This window comes from Canis lupus, chromosome 1 (genome assembly GCF_011100685.1).
Source record: "Canis lupus familiaris isolate Mischka breed German Shepherd chromosome 1, alternate assembly UU_Cfam_GSD_1.0, whole genome shotgun sequence".
NCBI classification, from domain to species: domain Eukaryota; kingdom Metazoa; phylum Chordata; class Mammalia; order Carnivora; family Canidae; genus Canis; species Canis lupus.
This window is the reverse complement of record NC_049222.1, coordinates 116306926-116329791: the sequence shown is the minus strand read 5'-3', so window position 1 is coordinate 116329791 and position 22866 is coordinate 116306926. Positions and strand designations below refer to the sequence as shown.

The 22866-nt window shown below is 38.9% G+C and overlaps 2 protein-coding genes across 22 annotated transcripts in view; one reads left to right on the top strand and one right to left on the bottom strand.

The window, feature by feature from the left end:
* Window positions 1-22866, bottom strand: part of ZNF570 (zinc finger protein 570) — a 132122-nt gene that overhangs the window by 13342 nt on the left and 95914 nt on the right. Inside the window, exons 1-5 of one of the 21 annotated variants that reach the window (XM_038529105.1) lie at window positions 19633-19787; window positions 18537-18672; window positions 10825-10908; window positions 7745-7871; window positions 7322-7417 (exon numbers count right to left, since the gene is read on the bottom strand). In XM_038529105.1, the coding sequence (XP_038385033.1) occupies window positions 7322-7417; window positions 7745-7871; window positions 10825-10908; window positions 18537-18584 (355 nt within the window). In that variant the 5' untranslated portion in view covers window positions 18585-18672; window positions 19633-19787. The other 20 variants (XM_038529106.1, XM_038529109.1, XM_038529110.1 and 17 more) reach the window with 20 other exon arrangements.
* LOC106559057 (zinc finger protein 569-like) overlaps window positions 19417-22866 on the top strand; it is a 51528-nt gene continuing 48078 nt past the window's right edge. Inside the window, 2 exon segments of the mRNA XM_038529046.1 lie at window positions 19417-19919; window positions 21213-21359. Coding sequence (XP_038384974.1) covers window positions 21355-21359 — 5 coding nt within the window. The 5' untranslated portion in view covers window positions 19417-19919; window positions 21213-21354.

Here is a 22866-nt window from a genome sequence, read left to right as displayed (position 1 = left end):
ACTTTAATTTGGAACCTAAAAATTCCAGGTAATTCATGGATCCAGAAAAAGAAAATCAATGGAAATTAGAAAATGCTTAGATATACATGATAGCAAAAATACAACCTATCAAATCATGTGGAATACATTCCTAATACAGTCGTCAAAAAAAATATTGTATTTTTAAGTTATCTCTATACCCAGGGTAGGGCTTGAACTCACAACTCCAAGATCAAGAGTCACATGTTCTACCAAGTGAGCCAGTCAGGTACCCCTATTCCTTAATATGTCAAGTGCTTATAACAGAAAAGAAAAATCCTCAAAAACAATGAATTATCTAACTTTAAAAGTTAAAAATAGAATAGCATAAACAAATGTAGAAAGAATTAAATAATAAAGAAGAGAAATACGTGAAATTTTTAAAAAGATAAATTAGAGAGGATCAGTGAAGTGGAAAAAAAGTCTGAAAATACAAAAACGATAAATGCATGGAAAAAATCTTTCTCCCTTTTTGGAAGAAAAAAGAGGTCATAATAACATACATTGCCAACTTTAGATAAGAGAAAATAATGGAGAACTTTAATAAATTGAATATTTACATAGGATGTAAAAATTCCTAGAAAAAATACTATAACTCCATGATTATAGGAAAAACAGGATCTTATAACAAATTGAATTAATAGTTTAAATTCTTTTCACACACACAAAAAAATCACAGGCCAAGATGAACAAATTTCTATCAAAAATTCAAAAAACAAAGAATTTTGATTATATACAAATTATTCTAAGGAAGAAAAAAAAGGAATACTCATCAATAAATTTTATGAGACTAGTATCTTGATTCCAAAATCTTACAAGAGTACTCAAAGGGAAAACTGAACATCAACTTCATTGATTAACATAGGTGCAAAAAACCTAAACAATATATTAGCAAACAGTAAGTAGCCATGAATGAAAAAAGATAATAAAGATGGTTTTGCCTCAGGACTACAAAGTCGGTTCAACATTAAAAATGTAATAGGTAAATCACCACATTAAGAGATGAAAAACTGGGATCCCTGGGTGGCGCAGTGGTTTAGCTCCTGCCTTTGGCCCAGGGCGCGATCCTGGAGACCCGGGATCGAATCCCACGTCGGGCTCCCGGTGCATGGAGCCTGCTTCTCCCTCTGCCTATGTCTCTGCCTCTCTCTCTCTCTCTCTCTCTGTGTGACTATCATAAATAAATAAAAATTAAAAAAAAAAAAAAAAAGAGATGAAAAACTAAAAACCATCTAATCATCAATAGAGACAGAAAAATGGTAAAACTCAATATCTTTCCACAATGAAACTCTAGCAAAAAGGAATAAAAAGGTATCTACCAAAACATTTAAATAGCAGAATTATTAATAACAAAATATGAAGGCACTGTCATTAAGACCAAAAATCATACATCCTACAACAAAATGAAATAAAAGGCATCAAAATCAATAAGGAAGAAGTAAAATCTTCACTATTAGATGACTTGACACTATATATAGAAAATGCAAAAGACTCCATCAAAAATTGCTAAAACAAATAAATTCGGTAACATTGCAGGATACAAAATCAATGTACAGAAATGCTGCATTTTTATATACCAATAATGAAAGAGCAGAAAGTGAAATTAAGAAAACAACCCTATTTATAATTGCACCAAAAATAATAAGATACCTAGGAATAAACTTAACCAAAGAGGTGAAGGAACTGTCCTCTAAAAACTATAAAACACTGATGAAAGAAATTGAAGATGAGATGAAGAAATGGAAAAACATCTATACCCATGGGCTGGAAGAACTACTGTTAAAGTGTCTACATTGCCCAAAGCAATCTACATATTTAATGCAATCCCTATCAAAATGACAACAGCATTTTTCACAGAAATAGAGCAGATAATCCTAAAATGTATATGGAGCCACAAAAGACCCCAAATAGCCAAAGCAATCTTGAAAAAACAAAGCAAAGCTGCAGGCATCACAATTCTGGATTTGAGTGATATTACAAAGCTGTAATAATCAAAACATATGATACCAGGGGCCACCCAAGCTGGCTTAGTCAGTGGAGTGGGCAACTCTTGATCTCAAGATTGGGTATAGAGATTACTTAAAAATAAAATTTTAACAAAACCAACAGTATGGTATCGGCACAAAAATAGACACATAGATCAATGGAACAGAATAGAAAATCCAGAAATAAAACCACAATTATATGGTCAATTAATCTTCAACAAACCAGGGAAGACTATCCAATGGAAAAAAGTCTCTTCAACAAATGGAGTTGGGAAAACTGGACAGCAACATGTAAAAGAATGAAACTGGACCACTTTCTTACACCATACACATACCAAAAAAAATTCCTCAAAGTAGATTAAAAACCTAAATGTGAGACTCGAAACCATAAAAATCCTAGAGTAGAACACAGATAGTAATTTCTCTGACATTGGCTATAGCAACATTTTTCTAGATAGCTCCTTTGAGGGAAGGGAAATAAAAACAAAAATAAACTATTGGAACTTCATCAAAATAAAAAGCTTCTGCACAGCAAAGGAAACAATCAAGAAAACTAAAAGGCAAACTATAGAATGGGAGAAGATATCTGCAAATGACATATCTGATAAAGAGTTAATATCCAAAATATATAAAGAACTTATACAATTCAACAGCCAGAAAACAAATAATCCAATTAAAAAATGGGCAGAAGACATGAACAGACATTTATCTAAAGAAGACATACAGATGACCAACAGATACATAAAAAGATACTCATCATCACTCACGATTAGGAAAATGGCAATCGAAATTACAATGAGATATCACCTCTCAAACCTGTCAGGATGGTTAAAATAAATAGCACAAGAAAGAACAGGTGTTGGCAAAGATGTGGAGAAAAAGAAACCTTCGTGAACTGTTAGGAATACAAACTGTGCAGCCACTGTGGAAAAGAGTATGGAGGTTACTCAAAAAGTTAAAAACAGAACTACCCTATGATCCAGTAATTGCAGTACTGGATATTTACCTAAAGAATACAAAAACACTCATTCAAAGGGATACATGCCACCCTATGTTTATAGCAGCATTATTTACAATTGCCAAATTATGGAAGCAGCCTAAATACACTAAATTGATATACACACATATATATATACACACACTAAATATTATTCAGCCATAAAAAAGAATGAAATTTTGCCATTTGGAATGACATGCATAGAATTAGAGAGTATTATGCTAAGTGAAAAATGTCAGAGAAAGACAACATATGATTGCACTCGTATGTGGAATTTAAGAAACAAACAAGCAAAGGGGAAAAGAGATAAAGACAAACCAAGAAACAGATTTAATTACAGAAATCTGAGGGTTATCAGAGGGGAAGGGAGTTATCAAGGGGGATGGGTTAAATACATGATGGAGATTAAGGAGTACACTTGTGATGTGCACTGGGTGATGTATGGAATTGTTGAATCACTATAGTATACCTGAAACTAATATAACACAATACATTAACTAACTGGAATTAAAATTATAACTTAAAAAAAAAGAATGCCTGCTATCACTACCTCAGTTCCTATTGTACTGAATATCTAAGGGCAACAGGAAAAAGAAATTAAAGGTTTAAGAATTTAAAATGAAACCACCATTATTCACAGATACGCCTGCCCAGAGAAAAAAATCCAAAGAAATCTAAAAACTATTAGCATTAATGGGAGAGCATGGCAACATTACTGGATATAAGGTCAATGTATAAAAGTTAAGTTCATTTCAATACATGAGTAGCAAATAGAAAATATACACAACATTTAACAAAGTAATAAAACTATGATGCCCAGGAATTAATCTAACAGAAGATGTATATGGCCTTTATGGAGAAAATTATAAAACATACTAAAGGAAAGTTTTATAAGCTCAGTAAATGCAGAGAGAAACCACAGAATAAAAAAAATTATAAACAGAAAAGTGTATAGGGACGCCTGAATGGCTCAGTGGTTGAGCACCTGCCTTTGGTTCAGGTCATTATCCCCAGATCTGGGATTGAGTCCTGCATCCGGCTCCCTCCGGGGAGCCAGCTTCTCCTTCTGCCTATGTCTCTGCCTCTCTCTCTCAGTCTGTGTCTCTCATGAATAAATAAATAAATCTTTTAAAAAAAAGAGAAAAATTTATAAAATTGACATACAGAATAAGTAAATTTCAATCAAAAGCCAACCGCTTTTTTTGTTGTTTTCTGGTGGAAACTAATAAGCTGGTTCTAAACTTTATTCAGATGGCTAATAAGCAAACAAGAAATTATGAAGAAATAAACAAGGTATAAGGGACTTGCCCTAACAGATACTCTGCCTTACAATGAAGTATTTTAATTAAGACAGTGTGGTGCCAGCATAAGAAAAAAAGAGATCAATGACATGGAGCTCAAAATCAGACCCACATATATACTATAACTTAATATATTAAGATATAACATTCTGAACAATGAGCAAAAAGAGCTCATTTCTTCAAAAAGTCTAGGACATTTGGTTTTCCATAAGGCACAGAAATTAAATTTTTACTTCAATCTCAAAAATCAATTTCGATTGGATTATAGCCCTAAATACAAAAGGAAAATCTTTAGAAAACAATTTGAGAATATCTATATGAGTTTAGAATACAAAAAGATTTTAAACAAAATGTCAACTCAAAAATATAAATTACAAACATATATACAGAAGACAACCTTCCCCAAAATGAGCAAAAGATTGTGAGCAGGCAGTTCACAAAGGAGGAAATCCAAATGGCCATTATAAATACAAAATAAGATGTCTAATTTATTTTGTAATCAAGTGATGGCAGTATAAGATAATATTTCACACCCACCAAATTGGCAAAAAAAATTTTAAACTTCTCACTTCTGAGTGTAGAGCAATGAGTACTCTCATACACAGCTGTTGGAAATGTTAAGTTAATAAAGAAAAAAAGAAATGTAAGTTAATACAAGCACTTTGGAAAGTAAATAACATTATCTAGTGAATTTCTGGCTTATATATTATATATTCCATATATAAGCATATGCACCTACAGTCATGTTTAAGGTTCACAGCAGTTAACATTTATAATAGCACAAAATGGAAACAACTCAAATGACCTTCAATAGGCAAACTGCGGTTTGTGGAATACATTACATTTCAGCAGATAAAAAATAGCTACTAAAATTAACATGGATGAATATAGGAATATAATATAATATTATATATATAATTCAGGAATATAATTCTTTTTAGAGAGAGAGAGGGAGAGAAAAGGGGAAGGACAGAGGGAGAGAATCTCAAGCAGGCACCACACCCATCATAGAGCCCGACTTAGGGCTCGATCTCACAACCTTGAGATCATGACTGAGCCAAAATCAAGAGTCAGATGCTTAACCAACTGAGCCACCCAGGTGCCCCTCAGGAATATAATTTTGAAATGAGAAAAAGTCAGAATTACATGCACCATATATTTTCACATGTAAAAAGTTGAAAATACACAAATATACTATTTTTAAAGGGTATATGGCACAACTATTAAGAAAAGTCAAGAAAAAATAAGCAGAATTGTAGAATAATGGTATCCTCAATAATGGGTGGGGACTAAAAAAAAAAATGGGTGGGGACAAGCCATGGGTGGGGAATGGTGCATCTTTAGGTGGGGCCCTCAAAGGCCCATAATGGCATTGACAATTTTCTATTCTTTCTTTTTTTTCTTTTAAGATTTTATTTCTTTATCCACAAGAGACACACAGAGAGAGAGAGAGAGGCAGAGACACAGGCGGAGAAACAGGCTCCATGCAGGGAGCCTGACGTGGGACTCAATCCCGGGTCTCCAGGATCACACCCTGGGCCAAAGGCAGCACTAAACCGCTGAGCCACCAATGCTGCGCCTTTTTTTTTTTTTTTTTTTTTTTAAAGTAATCTATATACCCAACATGGAGCATGTTCTACCAGCTGGGCCAGCCAGGCACCTTACAATATTCTATATCTTAAGCTAAGAGATAGGTACATGGGTTTTGTTCTATTATTATTTAAATGATGTATATATGCTAATATACATTCATGTGTATGATTAATAATAATTAATAAATAAAATTTAACCATATATTCTTTGACACTATAGTCCCACATCAAACACTGTTCTTAAAAAGCTGAACAAGGACATAAAATACTGGAGAAAAGTACTGGGGGTGGGTGAGTTGCAGAGTGGTATCGACAGAGCTATTTACAGTGACTCGCATTTTCTTTTGAACTTTAGTCTTCCATTTTACCTCAATGCTTCCTATGTCTTTTTTTTTTTTAAAGATTTTATTTATTTATTCATGAAAGACATGAGAGAGAGAGAGAGAGAGAGGCAGAGACACAGGCCGAGGGAGAAGCAGACTTCATGCAGGGAGCCAGACATGGGACTCGATCCCAGGTCTCCAGGATCACGCCCTGGGCTGAAAGTGGCGCTAAACTGCTGAGCCACCTGGGCTGCCCAATGCTTCCTATGTCCATCTAAAAATCCTTCCTATGCCACAAACCTAAACTCTTAATTTCTTTTCTCTCAAATATTTTTTAGCTTCTCACCCGTGTTTTTGTTAGAGACCATCACCTTCTCAGTTACCTGGACTCCTTGGCCTCTCACCTCTTTCTCTGCACTTCCTTGTGTCAGCTTTCTTTTCACATATGCCATTTATAGCTAATACTATATCTCTGCTACTAGCCCATCAATTGTTTGATAACTTCTACAAATATGTAGCGCCTTAGCATCTTGCATGTACTATTTAAAAATTCAGTAAATGTTTATGAAAGGAATGAAAGAATGAATGAACTGACCAAGAGAAAAATGAGGCATTTGGAGATCTACTACTACAATAATAGTAACTAACAGTCTGAGTTCACAATATGAAAAAGGAACTGTTAAAGCACTTTAAAAGTATATCCCATTTTACAGACAATAAAAGTACAGAGAAGTTAAGTAATTTGCCCCAAATTTTACTGCATGTAAGAGTCAAGACTTGAACCTGACACTTTAGTTGTAGCTGTCTGTACAGCTCAAAAGTTTATCAGATCAGGAAAAGATTTTTTAAAGACTAGAAGAAACTTATGAACGTGGGAAGGAATGCGACTCAGAGAATAGATAAATGAGTTCTTAGAAAGGAGGAAGCAAAGTATTAAGGGAGACACAGTGAAGAATAACAAATTTGGGGGAACACTGTAAAAGACCCCACATTTCTAATAAGACCTAGAACATGCCAACAAAGAAGAGTAAGGAGGTGATACCTCTGGGACAAGCTGAGCCTTCACCTCCAGAGGTTTTTGCCTGCCTATTTCCTCTTCACTCACCTGAGCACAAGCCTTTTGCCAGCTCTCTCTTCACCATCCAGGGCTCTTTCCCTTGTTCCAACAATAATATCACACTTGGCTTAGAAAAGCAGAGTCCTGCATGTATGAAAAGAAACAATTTGGTCATGCTGTGGATATCCCAGAACTCATAATCCTTTGATCAACAAGGAAGAGGGAATTTACAGTAAGCCAGAGATAAATGTGTAAAGGATGTATATTCAAAATATAGGAAAGCTAAAGCTTGCAACACAGATTAGTAATAGATCTGTTGCCCAGCAACTCCACAAATATTAAACCATTACTTTGCACAGCAAAAGACATTTGGCCACGCACTGAAGACGCTATCCAAAGATTCACAACAGTGGTAGCAAGAGGTCTTTATGAATAGGAGCTCAATTTTGCGAGGACTCAAGATATTCTTACCTAAGGACACCAAGATTCTATAATTCTCCAACATCACATTACTGTACAGATGCCTTTGAGAAGAATTTAGACAATCCCACTCCTCTTGGGAGAAGTCTACAGCCACATCTCTGAAGGTCACCAACTCCTGAAATGAAATAAATAAGTGAATGAAATAATTTCATCTCTTAACATATTCACCTTGTTATACACCAGGCATACTGGGCTTTCCCTGATATTACATCCTCAAATCAAATATGTCAAGTATGTTCCCCCTCAAGCCTTTTACACTTGTCAGATTATTCTGTATAAAAATAGCAAGCTCTTCCTCTGTTCCCTATTTCCCTAACCCTCCTTTATTTTTCTCCATGGCACTTAATTATTTTATTATCATCTGCTCCCAACCTTCACTAAACTGTGAAGTTCATGAGGGCAGAGTATGTTTTTGATTTGCTCACTGCTACATCCCTAGTTATAGAACTATGTGGCACATAGTATGTGGCACACATGAGGCATTCAGGTATTTGCTGAAGAAACTGAATTAATGAATGAATGGTTTGACAAGTTCAAGAAACTATGAGAGGATCAAAAATGAGACCAGAAGCTGCTGGGGTGCTTGAGTGGCACAATTAAGTGTCCCACTATTGGTTTATACTCAGGTTGTGATTTCAGGGTCCTGAGACAGGGCCCCAAGTCAGGCTCTGCTTGGGAGTCTCTCTCCTTTTCCCTTTGCTCCTCTCCCTGTATTCACATACTCGCATGCGCTCTCTCAAATAAATCCTTAAAGAAAAATGAGACCAGACAGTGCTTGCTATATCTCTGAAAATTGCGCTAGACCAAAGAGAGAAAATCATCAATTCTATTAAAACTTTAATCCAAAATACTTAAAGTTTTGTGTAAAGAAATGGGTGTTCTGCTTAGAATATTGTTTCTGCCTATAGGGGCTAGGCAAAGTTCTTAAAAACTTGGAGCTATCTGTGATTCAGCTGGGTTCTAGGTTTCTATAATGTGACCACATGCTGATGAAAACTAACATACATGTTTGTGTGTGTGTATGTATATATATACACACACACATACACACACACATATATATGTGTGTGTAAATTTTTTTACAAAATTAGAAGAGGTGAATCTGTCAAGGCAAGAAAACATTTACTGGGCACTTGATACAATTTTGTCATAGTTAAACTGTCTACAGAATAAAAATTATTAAAGTGTTTTATAACACTCAGTAAATTTTTCTTATTTAATTATATGATGTAGTTTTTGAGTTTCAACTCTGTCCTACCAATAATATCCCTTATATGTTGCAGAAATGTTCCTGTTAAGAGTTTGGTTCATATGCCATATATGCTTCCAAAAATGTTTTCCTTACCTTATGTAAATATATATAATAAATGTATAAATATTTTTAACATATGGCACGGCACACATTTTTTCAATGATTCTTTTAATGAAAGTTAATGAAAATAATGCCAATGTCAAGATAATGAGCTTAAATTATTACTTTAAAATATTTGACTTCTAACAAATGGTCTCTTAAAATATCTGACACCTCTCTCTCTCTCTCTCTCTCTCTCTCTCTATATATATATATATACACACACACACATACAATGGCATATTAGTCATCAAAAAGAGTGAAATCTTGCCATTTGCAACAACGTGGATGAAACTAGAGGGTATTATGCTAAGCAAAATAAGCCAGTCAGAGAAAAACAAATACCATGTGATTTCATTCATATGTGGAATTTAAGAAACAAAGCAATTGAACAAAGGGTGGGGGAAAGAGAGATAAACCAAAAAACAGACTCTTAACTGTAGAGAACAAACAGATGGTTCCCAGAGGGGACATGGGGGGCAGATAGATGAAACAGGTGAAGGGGATTAGGAATGCACATCTCTTGATGAACACTGAGTAATGTATGGAACTGTTAGATCATCCATCTTTAAAAAACCTTGTTGACCACAGTTTATCCTTCAGTCACCACCCTTTCTCTTATTCCCTTATAGCTAAATTATTTGAAACAGTTGTCTATACTTTCTATTATTTATATTCCTGCTATGAAGAATCATATAATATGACATGTGTAACAGAATCACTTGACTGCTCTGTTGAGAATAGACTAAAAGAGAGGTAGGATGCAAGTAGACCGAAAAGTTAGGAAAGTATAGCAATAATGTAGGTGAGAGATGACAGTCTGGACCAGAATGGCTGCTGTGTTGGTAGTAAAAGTGGTCAACTTCTGAATATACTTTGAATGTAGAACAAATAGAACTTCATGATGGAAGACTTTTAGCTTGAGCATCTGAGACAGGGAAGTATGTAAGTTTCCTAATTGGTTTCCCTGTTTCTATCCTTGTCCCATTCAGTTTATTCTCAATAGCAGCCAGAGTGATTCTATTAAATGAGAATTAGATAATGTCATTTCTATGCTCCTAAACTTCCAATGGCTTGTTTCACTAAGTTTGAGATGTTTGAGTTTGAGGTATCATTATACAGCCGAATGAAGATGCTAAGCAGAGAATTGGATGTACAAGTTTGAATTTCAGGAGAGAGGCTGGGACTATATATAATTTAGTGGTTGCTGGCACACAGATGGCATTTAAAGTCAGGAGAAAGAATGAGATGACCAAACGAGGGAGTATAGATAGAGAAGAGGACCAAGGACTAAGCCTTCTTTCTTAACAGGTATTCAATAAAAATTTGTTGAGTATCTGAACATTTGGATAGAGATTATAATGAAGAAGTTAGTCTGTATCTTGGGGAACAGCATTCCAGACAGAGGGAAGAGCAAGTACAAGGCTATGAGTTAAGAATGTACTCAGCTCACTATAAGGAAGCTAGCGTGCCTAGAACTGAGTGAGTGAGTTACAAACAGAGTGATTAGGTGAGCTCAGAAAGATAGGCAGGGACCAGATTATGTTTGGCCTTGTAGGCTAAGGCAAGGACTTCAGCATTTATTCTGAATGAGGTAGGAATCAACTACTGGAGTGTTTTAAGTGACATGATTAGCGACCCAGAAAAGTATCAGCAAAAGCAAAGTTAATGTCTGCTTGGTTTGAAAATATTTCAAGAAATAGAGACATCAACTCACCTGGTACATGGCTTTAAGAAGTCCAACAGCCATTCTTTCCTCCTCTTGGCTCTTCTCGTGGGAAATGGCAGTGTCCTTATATGACTGAGATGAAAAACTAGGATTTTCTTGCAGCATCTAGAAACACCAGCCTATAATTTTTCAGTTTCTCTTCCCTCCTCTTGCACCCTTCCTTCCAATAGAGAGAAAGCATACTGGAGACCTAAGAAATTTGTTTGCATACAATTTAACCCATGCCTAAATCACTTCCTAATTTATTATTTTAGCAATAGATTTTTACAGATAAGGACTCCAAGGAATCTAATCATTTGCATAAAGACACACAATCAATGAATAACAGTACCAAGATCAAACAAAGGTCTTCTTGACTCCACAGTCTTTCTCCTCTCCAACAGACTAGTGGTTCTGAAACTTGGCACCACCTGCTTCAAAAGATATTGGTGGCACACAGTCTCACTAGTCCCCCCACATACTCACTCTTAAATAAAACTACAGTACCAACCACTGTCTCACACACACAACAACCCGCGGCCCCGGGTGTGTGGGCAGTTTCACACCGTCACACTCTTCCGTAGCCCCAAGTCTCAAACACTAGGCTATCACAACCCACGTTCACTCACACAACCCCAGTCACAAAGAGGCCGAGGGTACTGGAACAACGGGGACACAATACCCTCCCACCCCCACTCCGTCTCACACTGTAGCACCAACCATCGACTCGCTCGCACCCAGTCACAGACAGGACGTGCACAGGCACCCCGGATGACAGTCTCACACTCTGTGACAACCAACCACCGTCTCGCACCTGGAGTCAAACCGAGGGCCCCGGGAACCGACGTCCGGGGGACCCACAGGCCACTCCTCAGCCCTTTCCCTACCTGCAGAAGTGAACTGCGGGAAGATCCCGTCCCCGCCCCGAAGGCTCGGGCAATCTACTCCGGCCCACCTCCAGCCCTAAGAGTCTAATGGGAACCCACCCCTGCGGGCCGGGAAAGGAGCGACTGGGCCTCCGGAGGACACAAAGGGGCCGCCGGCCCAGTGCTCGCGGGGGCCACTGGGAAATGTAGTCCTGATCAGAAAAAGCGGCGCCGCAGAGTCCGACTGCACTGGCGCGACTCCGCTGGGGGCTCGTAACACCGCCCCCTCCGCCCAAGGTCCTCCCACGCCGGCCTTACAGAGGAAGCCCCAATCTCACCTCCGAGACAGGGTCCGCCAGAGAAACGAGGTCGAGCGTCAACTAGACAGGATTGAGATTGAAGTGCTCGGGCACAAGTGCTTGGTCCACCTCCCTTTGTAACGGGGCAGAGAATTTAGGGCACCGAGTAGCCGCAGGGGGAGCGGTTCATGTTTGTGCGTCCACACAAACGGGGCGAGAGGCGAGCTCCTACAATTGAGCTGGGGTACCCGAAAAAGTGTGGAACAGAGAGGAGAGTGCGCAGGTGCATTATACTTCCACCCAGTCCCGCCTTCCCTGGAGCGTTTTTTTGCTTGGGGAGTGAGTTACCTTGAAGAGCCGAGAGGAGGAGTCAGCGTAGAATGTCACCCTTTGCATACGGTTCTTGTATTTCTGATTTGGTGATTGTGGCTGTGAATGTGTGCCCCCTTCCTAAAATAGCTCTTCTGCTGGGTATCTGCAAAGTTCCTTTATCCTGTCCTTTCAGATACAAATGTCACATCTCCAAAAAGGCCTTCTATCACACCTCTCTGACCGCCTTCATCTGATCTATACTCCCTTAGAACAACAGTGTTTATATTTTAAGTTTTCTTTTCTTAAAGATTTTATTTACTTATTCAAAGAGACACACAGAGAGAGAGGCAGAGACACAGGCAGAGGGAGAAGCAGGCTCCACGCAGGGAGCCGGACGTGGGACTCCATTCCAGGTCTCCAGGACCACACCCCGGGCTGCAGGCGGCGCCAAACCGCTGCGCCACCAGGGCTGCCCTTAAGTTTTATTTATTGTCTCCCCACAAGTTCTGTCCCCTGACTGTAATTTTGTGAGTTGGTGCATGATTCTGTCATTGTTTCTCTGTAAAACTCTGGGTGTTAGGGTGGGCATGCTGGTTTTCTTTGACCATGTGTAAGAATGTTATTGTGTGACATTTGTGATGTTACCTGTGAAAATGTGTTACAATAGAAAAGACACTGGTAAGAGTGGAGTAGGAGTGTAATAGGATAGTGTGTGTGACAGATTCTGAGGACTAGTCTAATGCATGTGGATGGCTTGTGATATCTGATTAGAAAGAACCTACTGTGTGCCAGATGCTCTTCAGGGTGCTGGGATATACACAGACAAAATAAACTTTTAAAAATCGCGAATAGAATACTACTGAGCAGAAAGGCAACCTCCAGAGGCTAAATATATGTATAATTGAATAACAAATAGAAGTCTGGACCTACACAAGGGAATAAAAGCATCAGACATGGTAACTACAGGGTAAATATGTAAGAACTTTTTCTTAAGTAAATCTCACTAAAGGATAAATTACTGTTTATTTTTAATTTTTTTTATTTATGATAGCCACACAGAGAGAGAGAGAGAGAGGCAGAGACATAGGCAGAGGGAGAAGCAGGCTCCATGCACCGGGAGCCCGACGTGGGATTCGATCCTTGGTCTCCAGGATCGCGCCTTGGGCCAAAGGCAGGCGCTAAACTGCTGCGCCACCCAGGGATCCCTAAATTACTGTTTAAACAAAACAATGTAGCTTTGGATATATATGCAAATCTTATGATAACAATAGCACAAAGGCCAGGAGAAGTAAATGGAAATAAACTACAGTAAGTTTCCTACATTCTTTTTTTTTTTTTTTTTTTTTTTTAAGATTTATTCATTTGAGAGAGAGAGCATATGCAGGAGCAGGGGGTTAACCTGAATAGCCTTCTATTTGAATAAATTGTATTTGTAATTAAAAACCTTCCTACAAAAAAAAAAAAAGAAAAAAGAAAGAAATACCAGTCCCAGGTAGCTTCACTGAAAAATTCTATTACACATTTCTATTTCATTTTAATTTCTAGTAAACATTTAAAATTCTCTTAAGCATTTAAGGAAAAAATGATAATTCTATGTATACTCCTTCAGGATACTAAAAAAGAGGGAAAATCTTCCCACTCTAGGAGTTATCTAGCCAAAATATTACCCCCAAAAAACTACAGACCAACATTCCTCATGAACTTGTTAATAAAACTTTAGCAAACTGAATCCAACGATTTGTTAGAATGATAATGCACAATGGCCAGGTGGTGTCTATCCCAGGAAGCTAAGATTGGTTTAAGATTTGAAGCCCAAGGCAGCCTGGGTGGCCCAGCGGTGTGGTGCTGCCTTTGGCCCAGGGCATTATCCTGGAGACCCAGGATCGAGTCCCACGTTGGGCTCCCTGCATGGAGCCTGCTTCTCCCTCTGCCTGTGTCTCTGCCTCTCTCTCTCTCTCTCTCTCTGTATCTCTCATGAATAAATAAATAAAATCTTAAAAAAAAAAAAAAAGATTTGATTCCCAGTGTAATTCAGCATATTAATGAACTAAAAGAAAAAATCAATATTATCATCTCAATAGATGCAGAAAAAGCATTTGACAAAAATCAGCATCCATTCTCGAATAAATACACTTATGAGAATATGAAGTAACCTTCCTAAATGAAGGCCATCTAGCCTTCATTTTCAGCTACCATTTCACCTAACAAAACAATTGAATATTTTCCCTCTAAGATCAGATACAATGTTGTATTAAAAGTTTTTGCCAGTGAAATCGTGAAAAGAAAATAAACAGCATACATATTTGACAATGTAATGAGTCTAATTCCATTTTTTTGATGTTTGCTCATAGCTCTAAAAAAAAAAAAACTTACGAATTTAAACAAGACACTTGATATGGGAGAAAACTATCTAGGATTCATTTCTTTTAGAGTAATTTACCCTAACTTAAAGACAGATTGCCTTACATGTAACAGCTATGTATAAGGAAGTTGTAAAATTGTTGGTTTAACAATGATAAATGAAAGACAATAAAATTATCCAAACACGGTACACAAGGATTTTTGTTTTTGTTAAACAGAGCAAAATAACTTAGAGAATATAAAGATAAAAGCTGAATGAGTATACCACTAACGGAAAGAGGGTGTTTTCACAGAACCAGTATTTTTCCCCATTCCAACTCCATTTGATGTTAATTAAAACATACCACCAGTCATTTAGGTTTTTTTTTTTTTTTTTTTAAGCAGTATGCTCATGCACATACACCAGTTACTTTATGTACGGTAAAAGAATGGGGAAGAGGAAAAGGAAAGACTACAGAAAACCATACCGTGATAGTTAAGATGTGGTGGGGTGGAACCAAATTGCATTTTTCTAATTGAGAAGGTCTTCTTTGTCTGGAGGAGCAGAGTTCTGGAGTAATGTAGCAGATCCCTTTTTAGTAGGTACCTCCTGTCTGTGGCTTGAACACATCAACTGTATCTTAATCCCCCATTTTCAGCTGTACAGATGAGTGTTTCATTGGCTGCCTGTCAAATCAGAATCTAATTCACCTCATTAACAAATTCTATTGTTCACAACAGGCTTTTGTTAGATTACTAAGTATTGTATGCCCTCTTAATCTCAAATCTGCACCACAGGACCATCCTGTTCTGCCACCTCCAAATGAATAGGATCATTGTTCTCAGTCTTGACTCCTTCCGTGGGCTGTTTGCCAGCTGCAGTGAGGTCTGGAGCCTCCTCAGCTGCTGCTTCACCAGGTGTGCACCACAAGAGCACACAAGCAGCACCAGGAGTGGTGAAACCTCACTCAATCTTGGCTCTCCAGGACCACACCCTGGGTTAAAGGCGGTGCTAAACCGCTGAGCCACACCGGCTGCCCCCTCCTGGCTTTTAAGCCTCACTCCTCCTCTTTTCTCTTGTGCCCCACAAGCTCAGGTTTTCCCTCCTATGACACTTGCAGATTTAAACCACACAAGCTTCCACCATAAAATCTTCCTGCCAATTTCCTTTCCTTGCTTATCCAAACCAATTACAGACTTTCCTGGGAAGCCTGCCCTGCTTTTCCTAGGAAGCTTCATTATGTGAGTGATAAAACTTTTCATACCCTCTTGGTGTATGTGTGTGTGTGCTATCATCAATCTCAACATCCCAACCATAATTTTGTGGGTGGTACCTGCAGATTGGAAAAGAAATGGGTATCACTATTCTTAGCAGCTAGGAATAGCTACCAATGTCTTTTTTTCACAAGTGACATGATCATCTCTGTAGGAAATCCAATGGAACGTCCAAAATTCTAGTAGACACACTAAGCGGCTTTAGCAAAGTTACAGACTACAAGATCAATGTACAAAAATCAACTGTATTTCTATAACTGGCAAGGAACAACTGAAAATTGAAATTTTTATAATGTACTTTAAAACAGCATCAAAAACTCTGAAATACTTAGGGGTAAATCTAACAAAAGATTTCATTACCTTTCTGTCAAAAACTATAAAATATTACTGAGAAAAAAGAAAGAAGAACTAAATAAATGGGTATATATTGTGTTCATGGGTTACAAGATTCACCATTCTGAGATGTCAGTTCTTCCCAAATTCATCTGTATTTTCTTTTTTTTTTTTTTATCTGTATTTTCAACACAATCTCAATCAAAATTCCAGATAGGTTTCTTTTTTTTCATTTCTGTTTTTGGTATAAATTGACAAATTCCTTCTAAAACCTTTCCTAGGTGTTTACCTAAAAGAAATGAAAATTTATGTTCACATACAAAACTATACATGAATGTATACAGCAGCTTAGTTATAATGGCCAAAAGTTGGAAACATCTCATGTCCTTCAATGAGTGACTGACTAAACATAGTACATCTACATGGAATACTATTCAGCAATAAAAAGTAATGAATTACTTACACATGTAATAACATATATGAATCTCCAGGGAACTAAGCTGCATGAAAAACCAATGCCTAACTTACATATTTTATCATTCCATTTATCAAATATTCTTGAAAGGTAAAATTATGGAGATGGGAGAACAGATTAGGGTTACCTGGCCTTAAAGAAGGGGCTGTGAGGAAAAAGGAAGTGGGTGTGGCTACAAAAGGACACATTATCTTTGTGATGACTGAAATATTCTAAATCATGACTGTATCAATGTCAATATCCAGGTTGTGATATTATATACAGTTTTGGAAGATGTTACTGTTGGGAGAAAGTGGGTAAAGGGCACCAGGATCTCTTGAATTATTTCTTACAACTGCATGCATATCTAGAATTATATCAAATTAAAAAAAAGCTAGGCCAAAAAAATTCTAAAGTGGCAGACCAAAACCCAACTACATTAAATATAAGTTTACTAAATATGTCAAAATAAAGAGTAAGATTGTCATTATTTATATTTAAAATAATGCTGTTTAATAACAGACACACTTTAAAAATAAAACAGGTTAAAAACAAACAGGTGGAAAGAGATAAACCATGCACTAACCAAAAGAAGGATGGTGAAACTATAGTAATATCAGAATAGACTAAGACAAAAAAGCAATTATAAATAAAGAGTAAATTCCATAATAGCTTCTTGGATTAATCCAACAGAAAGTTATCACAACTTAAGATATATGTATCATCCAATAGGAGAATTTCAAAATATGTAAAACAAACTTCACAGAAAATACAAGGAGAAATAGACAAATTTACAAGTATAAAAAAATCAGGAAGCTGTACATAGAACAACCAACTCTGTTCTTTTATCATCTCTTAACAAAATGATAAACAAAAGTAATTCTTACAGTAGACAGAAAAAAAATTACTATTGGTAGAGACAAAAGACAAACAAAACTTATTTGGAGGAGGGATGCCTGGGTGGCTCAGTGGTTGAGCGTCTGCCTTTGGCTCAGGGCTCATCCAGGGGTCCTGGGATTGAGTCCAGCAGTCGGTTCCCCACACAGAGCCTGCTTCTCCCTCTGCCTGTGTCTGCCGGCCTCTCTGTGTGTCTCAAGAATGAATGAATGAATGAATGAATCTTTAAAAAAAATTTATTTGGGGCAGCCCCGGTGGCGCAGCGGTTTAGCGCCGCCTGCAGCCCGGGGTGTGATCCTGGAGACCCAGGATCGAGTCCCACATCGGGCTTCCTGCATGGAGCCTGCTTCTCCCTCTGCCTGTGTCTCTGCCTCTCTCTTCGCTCTCTCTGAATGAATAAATAGATAAATCCTTAAAAACAAACAAACAAACGATAAAGAAATTTTAAAAAATTTTATTTGGAGGATAGGTTCTTTCTTATGTAGTGTTTGGGAATCCCTTGTCCTTTCCCAAACATAGATTCACACTACTCTGAAATAGTGCCCATTATCATCTAGTGAAAAGTAGACTCTCTTCTACTGGATCCTAGTCGTAACCTAGTCATGTGGCCTTCACATAGTTTCATGGTAAGGTTATGAGTCAGAAGCCTCTCTGACACCTTCAAAAACCACAAGTTCCTAATATTTAGCATGCTGTAGTCTGCAGCATTTTAAAAAAAGTACTTTATTTATTCATGAGAGACAGCGAGAGAGAGAGAGAGAGAGAGAGAGAGAGAGAGAGAGAGGCGGAGAAGCAGGCGGAGGGAGAAGCAGGCTCCACGCAGGGAACCCAACGCAGGACTCGATCCCAAGTCTCCAGGATCAGGCCCTGGGCCGAAGGCGGCGCTAAACCGCTGAGCCACTAGGGGTGCCCTAGTTTTCAGCATTTTGTTCTTTGTCAACATACCATAGCAGAAAAGCATTGGGCTAGTGTTTTCACAGACATTTTCTCCATTTTTGTCTCTACTGCAAAATTATGGCAGAGAATTCAACTGTCATTGTTGATTAATTCTTCTGAAGTCGGAGCCAAACCCAATGAAATGCTGGAAAAAAAAGAATGAGATCTTTAGGGCAGAAGTGACATAGTCTGGTTTGCTAGATTTTTAGGTTTTTGCTCCTGGTTATTTCTCTATTTTCTCCCGTACACTTTTCACTCCCGATGTCGTGGCTGCTTAGGATTCCAGACATGACCTTGCATTTGATGGCTCAACTGTCTTTGCCCTCTTTTACAATACTCTTCTATATTACGAGTATCACCTTTGTCCATATGACACACACCCATTGTGAAGTAACGCAGAATTAAAAAGCATGGGTTTTTCTGTCATATGGATTCACAAACCTCCCAAATTCCTCCCATTTCATGTCTTGGTGACTGTGGTTTATTGGCGTCACCGTTACGTTTCAGTATTGTAACAGAGGCCAGTCAGAAAATCAGAAACACACAAAGAATTAACACAAGCACACTGTCTCTGAAAAAACTTGCAGGGTCGGAATCAAAGGGTCACATAGAACATACAACGTGACGCTAGTCTCACACAAGGGGTCGTGAACTCGCACGACCCCCAAAGTCCCTGGACCTCAGAGTCTCCCGACTCCATAGACACCCTACCCCAAGTTCCACGGCCGGTATCTCCCACACACGGTCACACAACGCCACTCCTCTTTTCTGACTGCCGCCAGGAGCCTGAGGCTCAAGCTAGCCGGGCCGGTCCTGCCGCCCCCGGACCCCTGATTTTTTTTCCCCACTTTCACCCTGAAATCCGGGTGGGCCTCGGACCAGACGGAACTAAACCGACTCAGCAGTGCTTCCTTCACGGATCATGTACCATAACCCCGGGAGACCCAACCAACCCATACCGAGGAAGATTCTTTTTGCAGAAAAATAGACTCGGCCGTGAAGGCCTCTGGGAAATGTAGTCTGTAGCCGAAAAGTTGCGAACCTTTTCAGATTCTTCTCAGCACCAAGTTGTGCTCCTGGTTTCCGAGGGGAGTGCCGGGCTCACCTGAAGCAGCTCCAGCAGGACTCAGCTGAACCTCCTCGGCAGCCCTGGGAGCCCTTGCTCGCAGCGGTGGATGATTCCCGCTACTCGCCGGCAGGAAAGCCGACCCGCCCCCGCCAGCCGCGGGGGCCTCTGGGAAGTGTTGTGCGGCGTCTAACGGACCGAGGCTCGTGCTGCCCTCAGCCGCTGCCGGCGCTGACCTTAGAGGTTCCTCAGACCCGGCCGGCACCCGCTGCGCCACTTGGGCGGCGTGGAGGTGTGGAACTGGGCCTGTGTCCGCGGGCTCGCGGGTGAGTCTTCGGGAGGCCGCGAGCTCTGAGTCCGGGACCCTTTGTGCTGCTCGCGAGTAGGGGCCTGCGGACCCGGTGCCTGTGTTGTTGGGGGAGGATGCCCGCAGGGCTGTGGCGGTGCCGGAGCTTCCCTGAGGCCGGGGGAGCGGCGCGTGGAGGACTGTGCGTGTGGCGCGATGGGACTGTGTGCCGGACGTGTGTCTGTGACTGAGTGTGGCCGTGAGAACGTGTGTGCAAGCCGATTGTGTGGATGTGCACAATCCTTTTCCTTTTATGTCTCGGGAGGAGCGTGGATGCGAACGTGCGTGATGTGGGATCGCGAGTGAATGAGAAACTCCGTGGATAGAAGGTAGAGCACGGTTGTGTGTGTGTAGATTTGTGCGACTGTTTGTACGAGGGCTTCGTTTCTTTGCTTTGTGGTGATTGGAAATAGGTTTTAATGAGAGATACAGTAGCCCCAATACTTTAGTATTTATTTATTTATCTTGAATTTTATTTTTGTGTAATTGGCCACGTTGTTTTGTGTGCATACTAACTTCATGCTCCTTGCCCCTCCCGACTACCCACCCCAAATCGCAAAATACGGAGAAGCTCAAAGAAAACAAAAATCGTTCATAATTTTGCCAGCAACTATCAAAATTTACTTCCCATCTTTTCACCTTCCTGTGAATACATACGCATGCATTCATATATGAATACATAGGTGCATGATGGCTTGGAAATTGGTATTATACCAAAAATACAGTTATGTCACCTACCTTTGTCATTTAACAATACACAACATTTTTCTATTTAAACAATTGTAGATTTATATCATCATTTTAAAGTTTTTCATGCTATATATATTTGCATATATTTACCCCTGTTGATGGGTAATTTGTTTTTTCCAACTTCTTGCCATTATAAGCAGTGTGTTTATCAGCAACTAGGTGTCGTGTTATAGGACACTTTCCTAATTTTGGGGGGGGGGGGCGGCAAGCTCCTAAAGGTGGATAGGTCAAAATGTGTGCTTATTAAAGACTCCCTAAGTTTATCCAATTATTCTCCTGTAAGGTTCCAATAATTTACAGTATTATCGGCATAGTATAAGGTTGCCTGTTTTCATACACCCTTGATAACAATGGTTATCTACTATCTGTAATCTTTGTAACTTCATAGATGTAAAATTTCTTTAATTTGCAGTTGTTTGGTTACTACTGGTCATGCATTTAAAAAATATATGTTGTGTGTGAACTATGTATTTTCTAAAATATTTTTCTAAAGCGCGATTCCATTTTCACATTTATTTTCTAGATTCTTCAGGTATTCATTTATCAACACATCACTTGTTGAATGCTGTCTGTGTGATAGGAACAACTCTAGATGTTTCGGATATAGTGTTGAAACAGGAGAAACTGCTGTCATGGTACTTATATTGTCGTGGATGAGATAATAAATGAGGTGAGTAAGTTAGATATAACATATATTCAGTAGTGAAAATATTAAGAGAAAAAATAAAACAGAAGGACATGTAGAATTAGAGAAGGAAATTAGAATTTTAGATACGGTAACCAGAGAAGGCATCCTGAAAAGATAATAATAAAGATTTGGAGGAGGTAAAGGAGCTAGTTATGCATATAATTGAGGAAAAGTTATTCCAGGCAGTGTGAACAACAGTTACAAAAGCCCTGAAGTGGGAATATTCCTGTTATAGCAAAGAGGCTGGTGTGGCCGAAATAGAGCAAATGAGAAGAAGACTAGTGAGAAATGAGAGAAGGTAGGTGGAGGAAAAGAGGGCAGATCAGGTTGGATCTTATGAGCCATATTATAATTTTGGTTTTCACTATGAAAGAGGTGGGAAGCTGTTGGAGAGTTTTGATCATGGGAGTGATATTACCTGCTTACAGTGTAAGAGGATCACTTTGGCTGCTCTGATAAGAGAACTACAGGAGGAGAAAAGATGGAATAAGGGTCAAAGGCAGAAGCAGAGAGACCAATTAGGAAACCATTACAGTAATCTAGGGAAAAGATGTCAGTGACCTGGACCAGAGTAGTAAAAATAGTGAGAAGTCATCATGTGTTAGATATAATTTAAAGATAAAACTAGTATAGTTTGCTGACAGACTGATGTGGAGTAGACATGTGTGACAAGATGATGCAGTATTTTTTAATCTGAGCAACTTGAAGAATGAAGTTACTGTTAACTGAGAAAGGAAAGAAAGTAGGAAAAACTCACTTGGGGGATAGGGAGATGGTGAGATTTCAGTTTGGAATATAGTATATGAAGCATGAGATGCCCATTAGACATTCAAGTGAAGATAATTAAGTTGGCAGTGGGATATATGGGTCTGAAGTTCAAAAGAAGGATCTAAGATCTAGGCTGAAGACATAAATTTGAGAATTATCAGTATATAGATGATATTTAAAGCAAATGGACTGAAGGAAATCAGTTAGAGGGTAGGGTAAATAGAAAAAGGTAGAGGTAAAGGACTTAATCTCTGGGTCACTCCAACAAAGTCTGGGAAATGAGGAACCAGCAAAAAGAACTGACAGGGACTAACTAGAATGGCGGGAGGGAAGCTAGGTGAGTTTGATATTCTGGAAACCAAAGGAAAAATGTGTGTTAATAAGAACTGTGTCAGTGCTGCTGATAGGCCAAACAAAATGAGGACTGAGAAAGAAATGGTGACTTGCAACGTGAAAGTCATTGGTGACCCTGAAGAGCAGTTTCAGTGGAATATGGGCTAAAGAGAGAAATGAAGGAAAAAAATTGGAGATATCAAGTATAGACAACTTTTCAAGTTTTTCTTTAAATGAAAGAGAGGGGATCCCTAGGTGGCTCAGCAGTTTAGTGCCTGCCTTTGGCCAAGGGCATGGTCCTGGAGTCCTGGGATTGAGTCCCACATCGGGCTCCCTGCATGGGGCCTGTTCTCCCTCTGCCTGTGTCTCTGGCCCTCTCTGTGTCTCC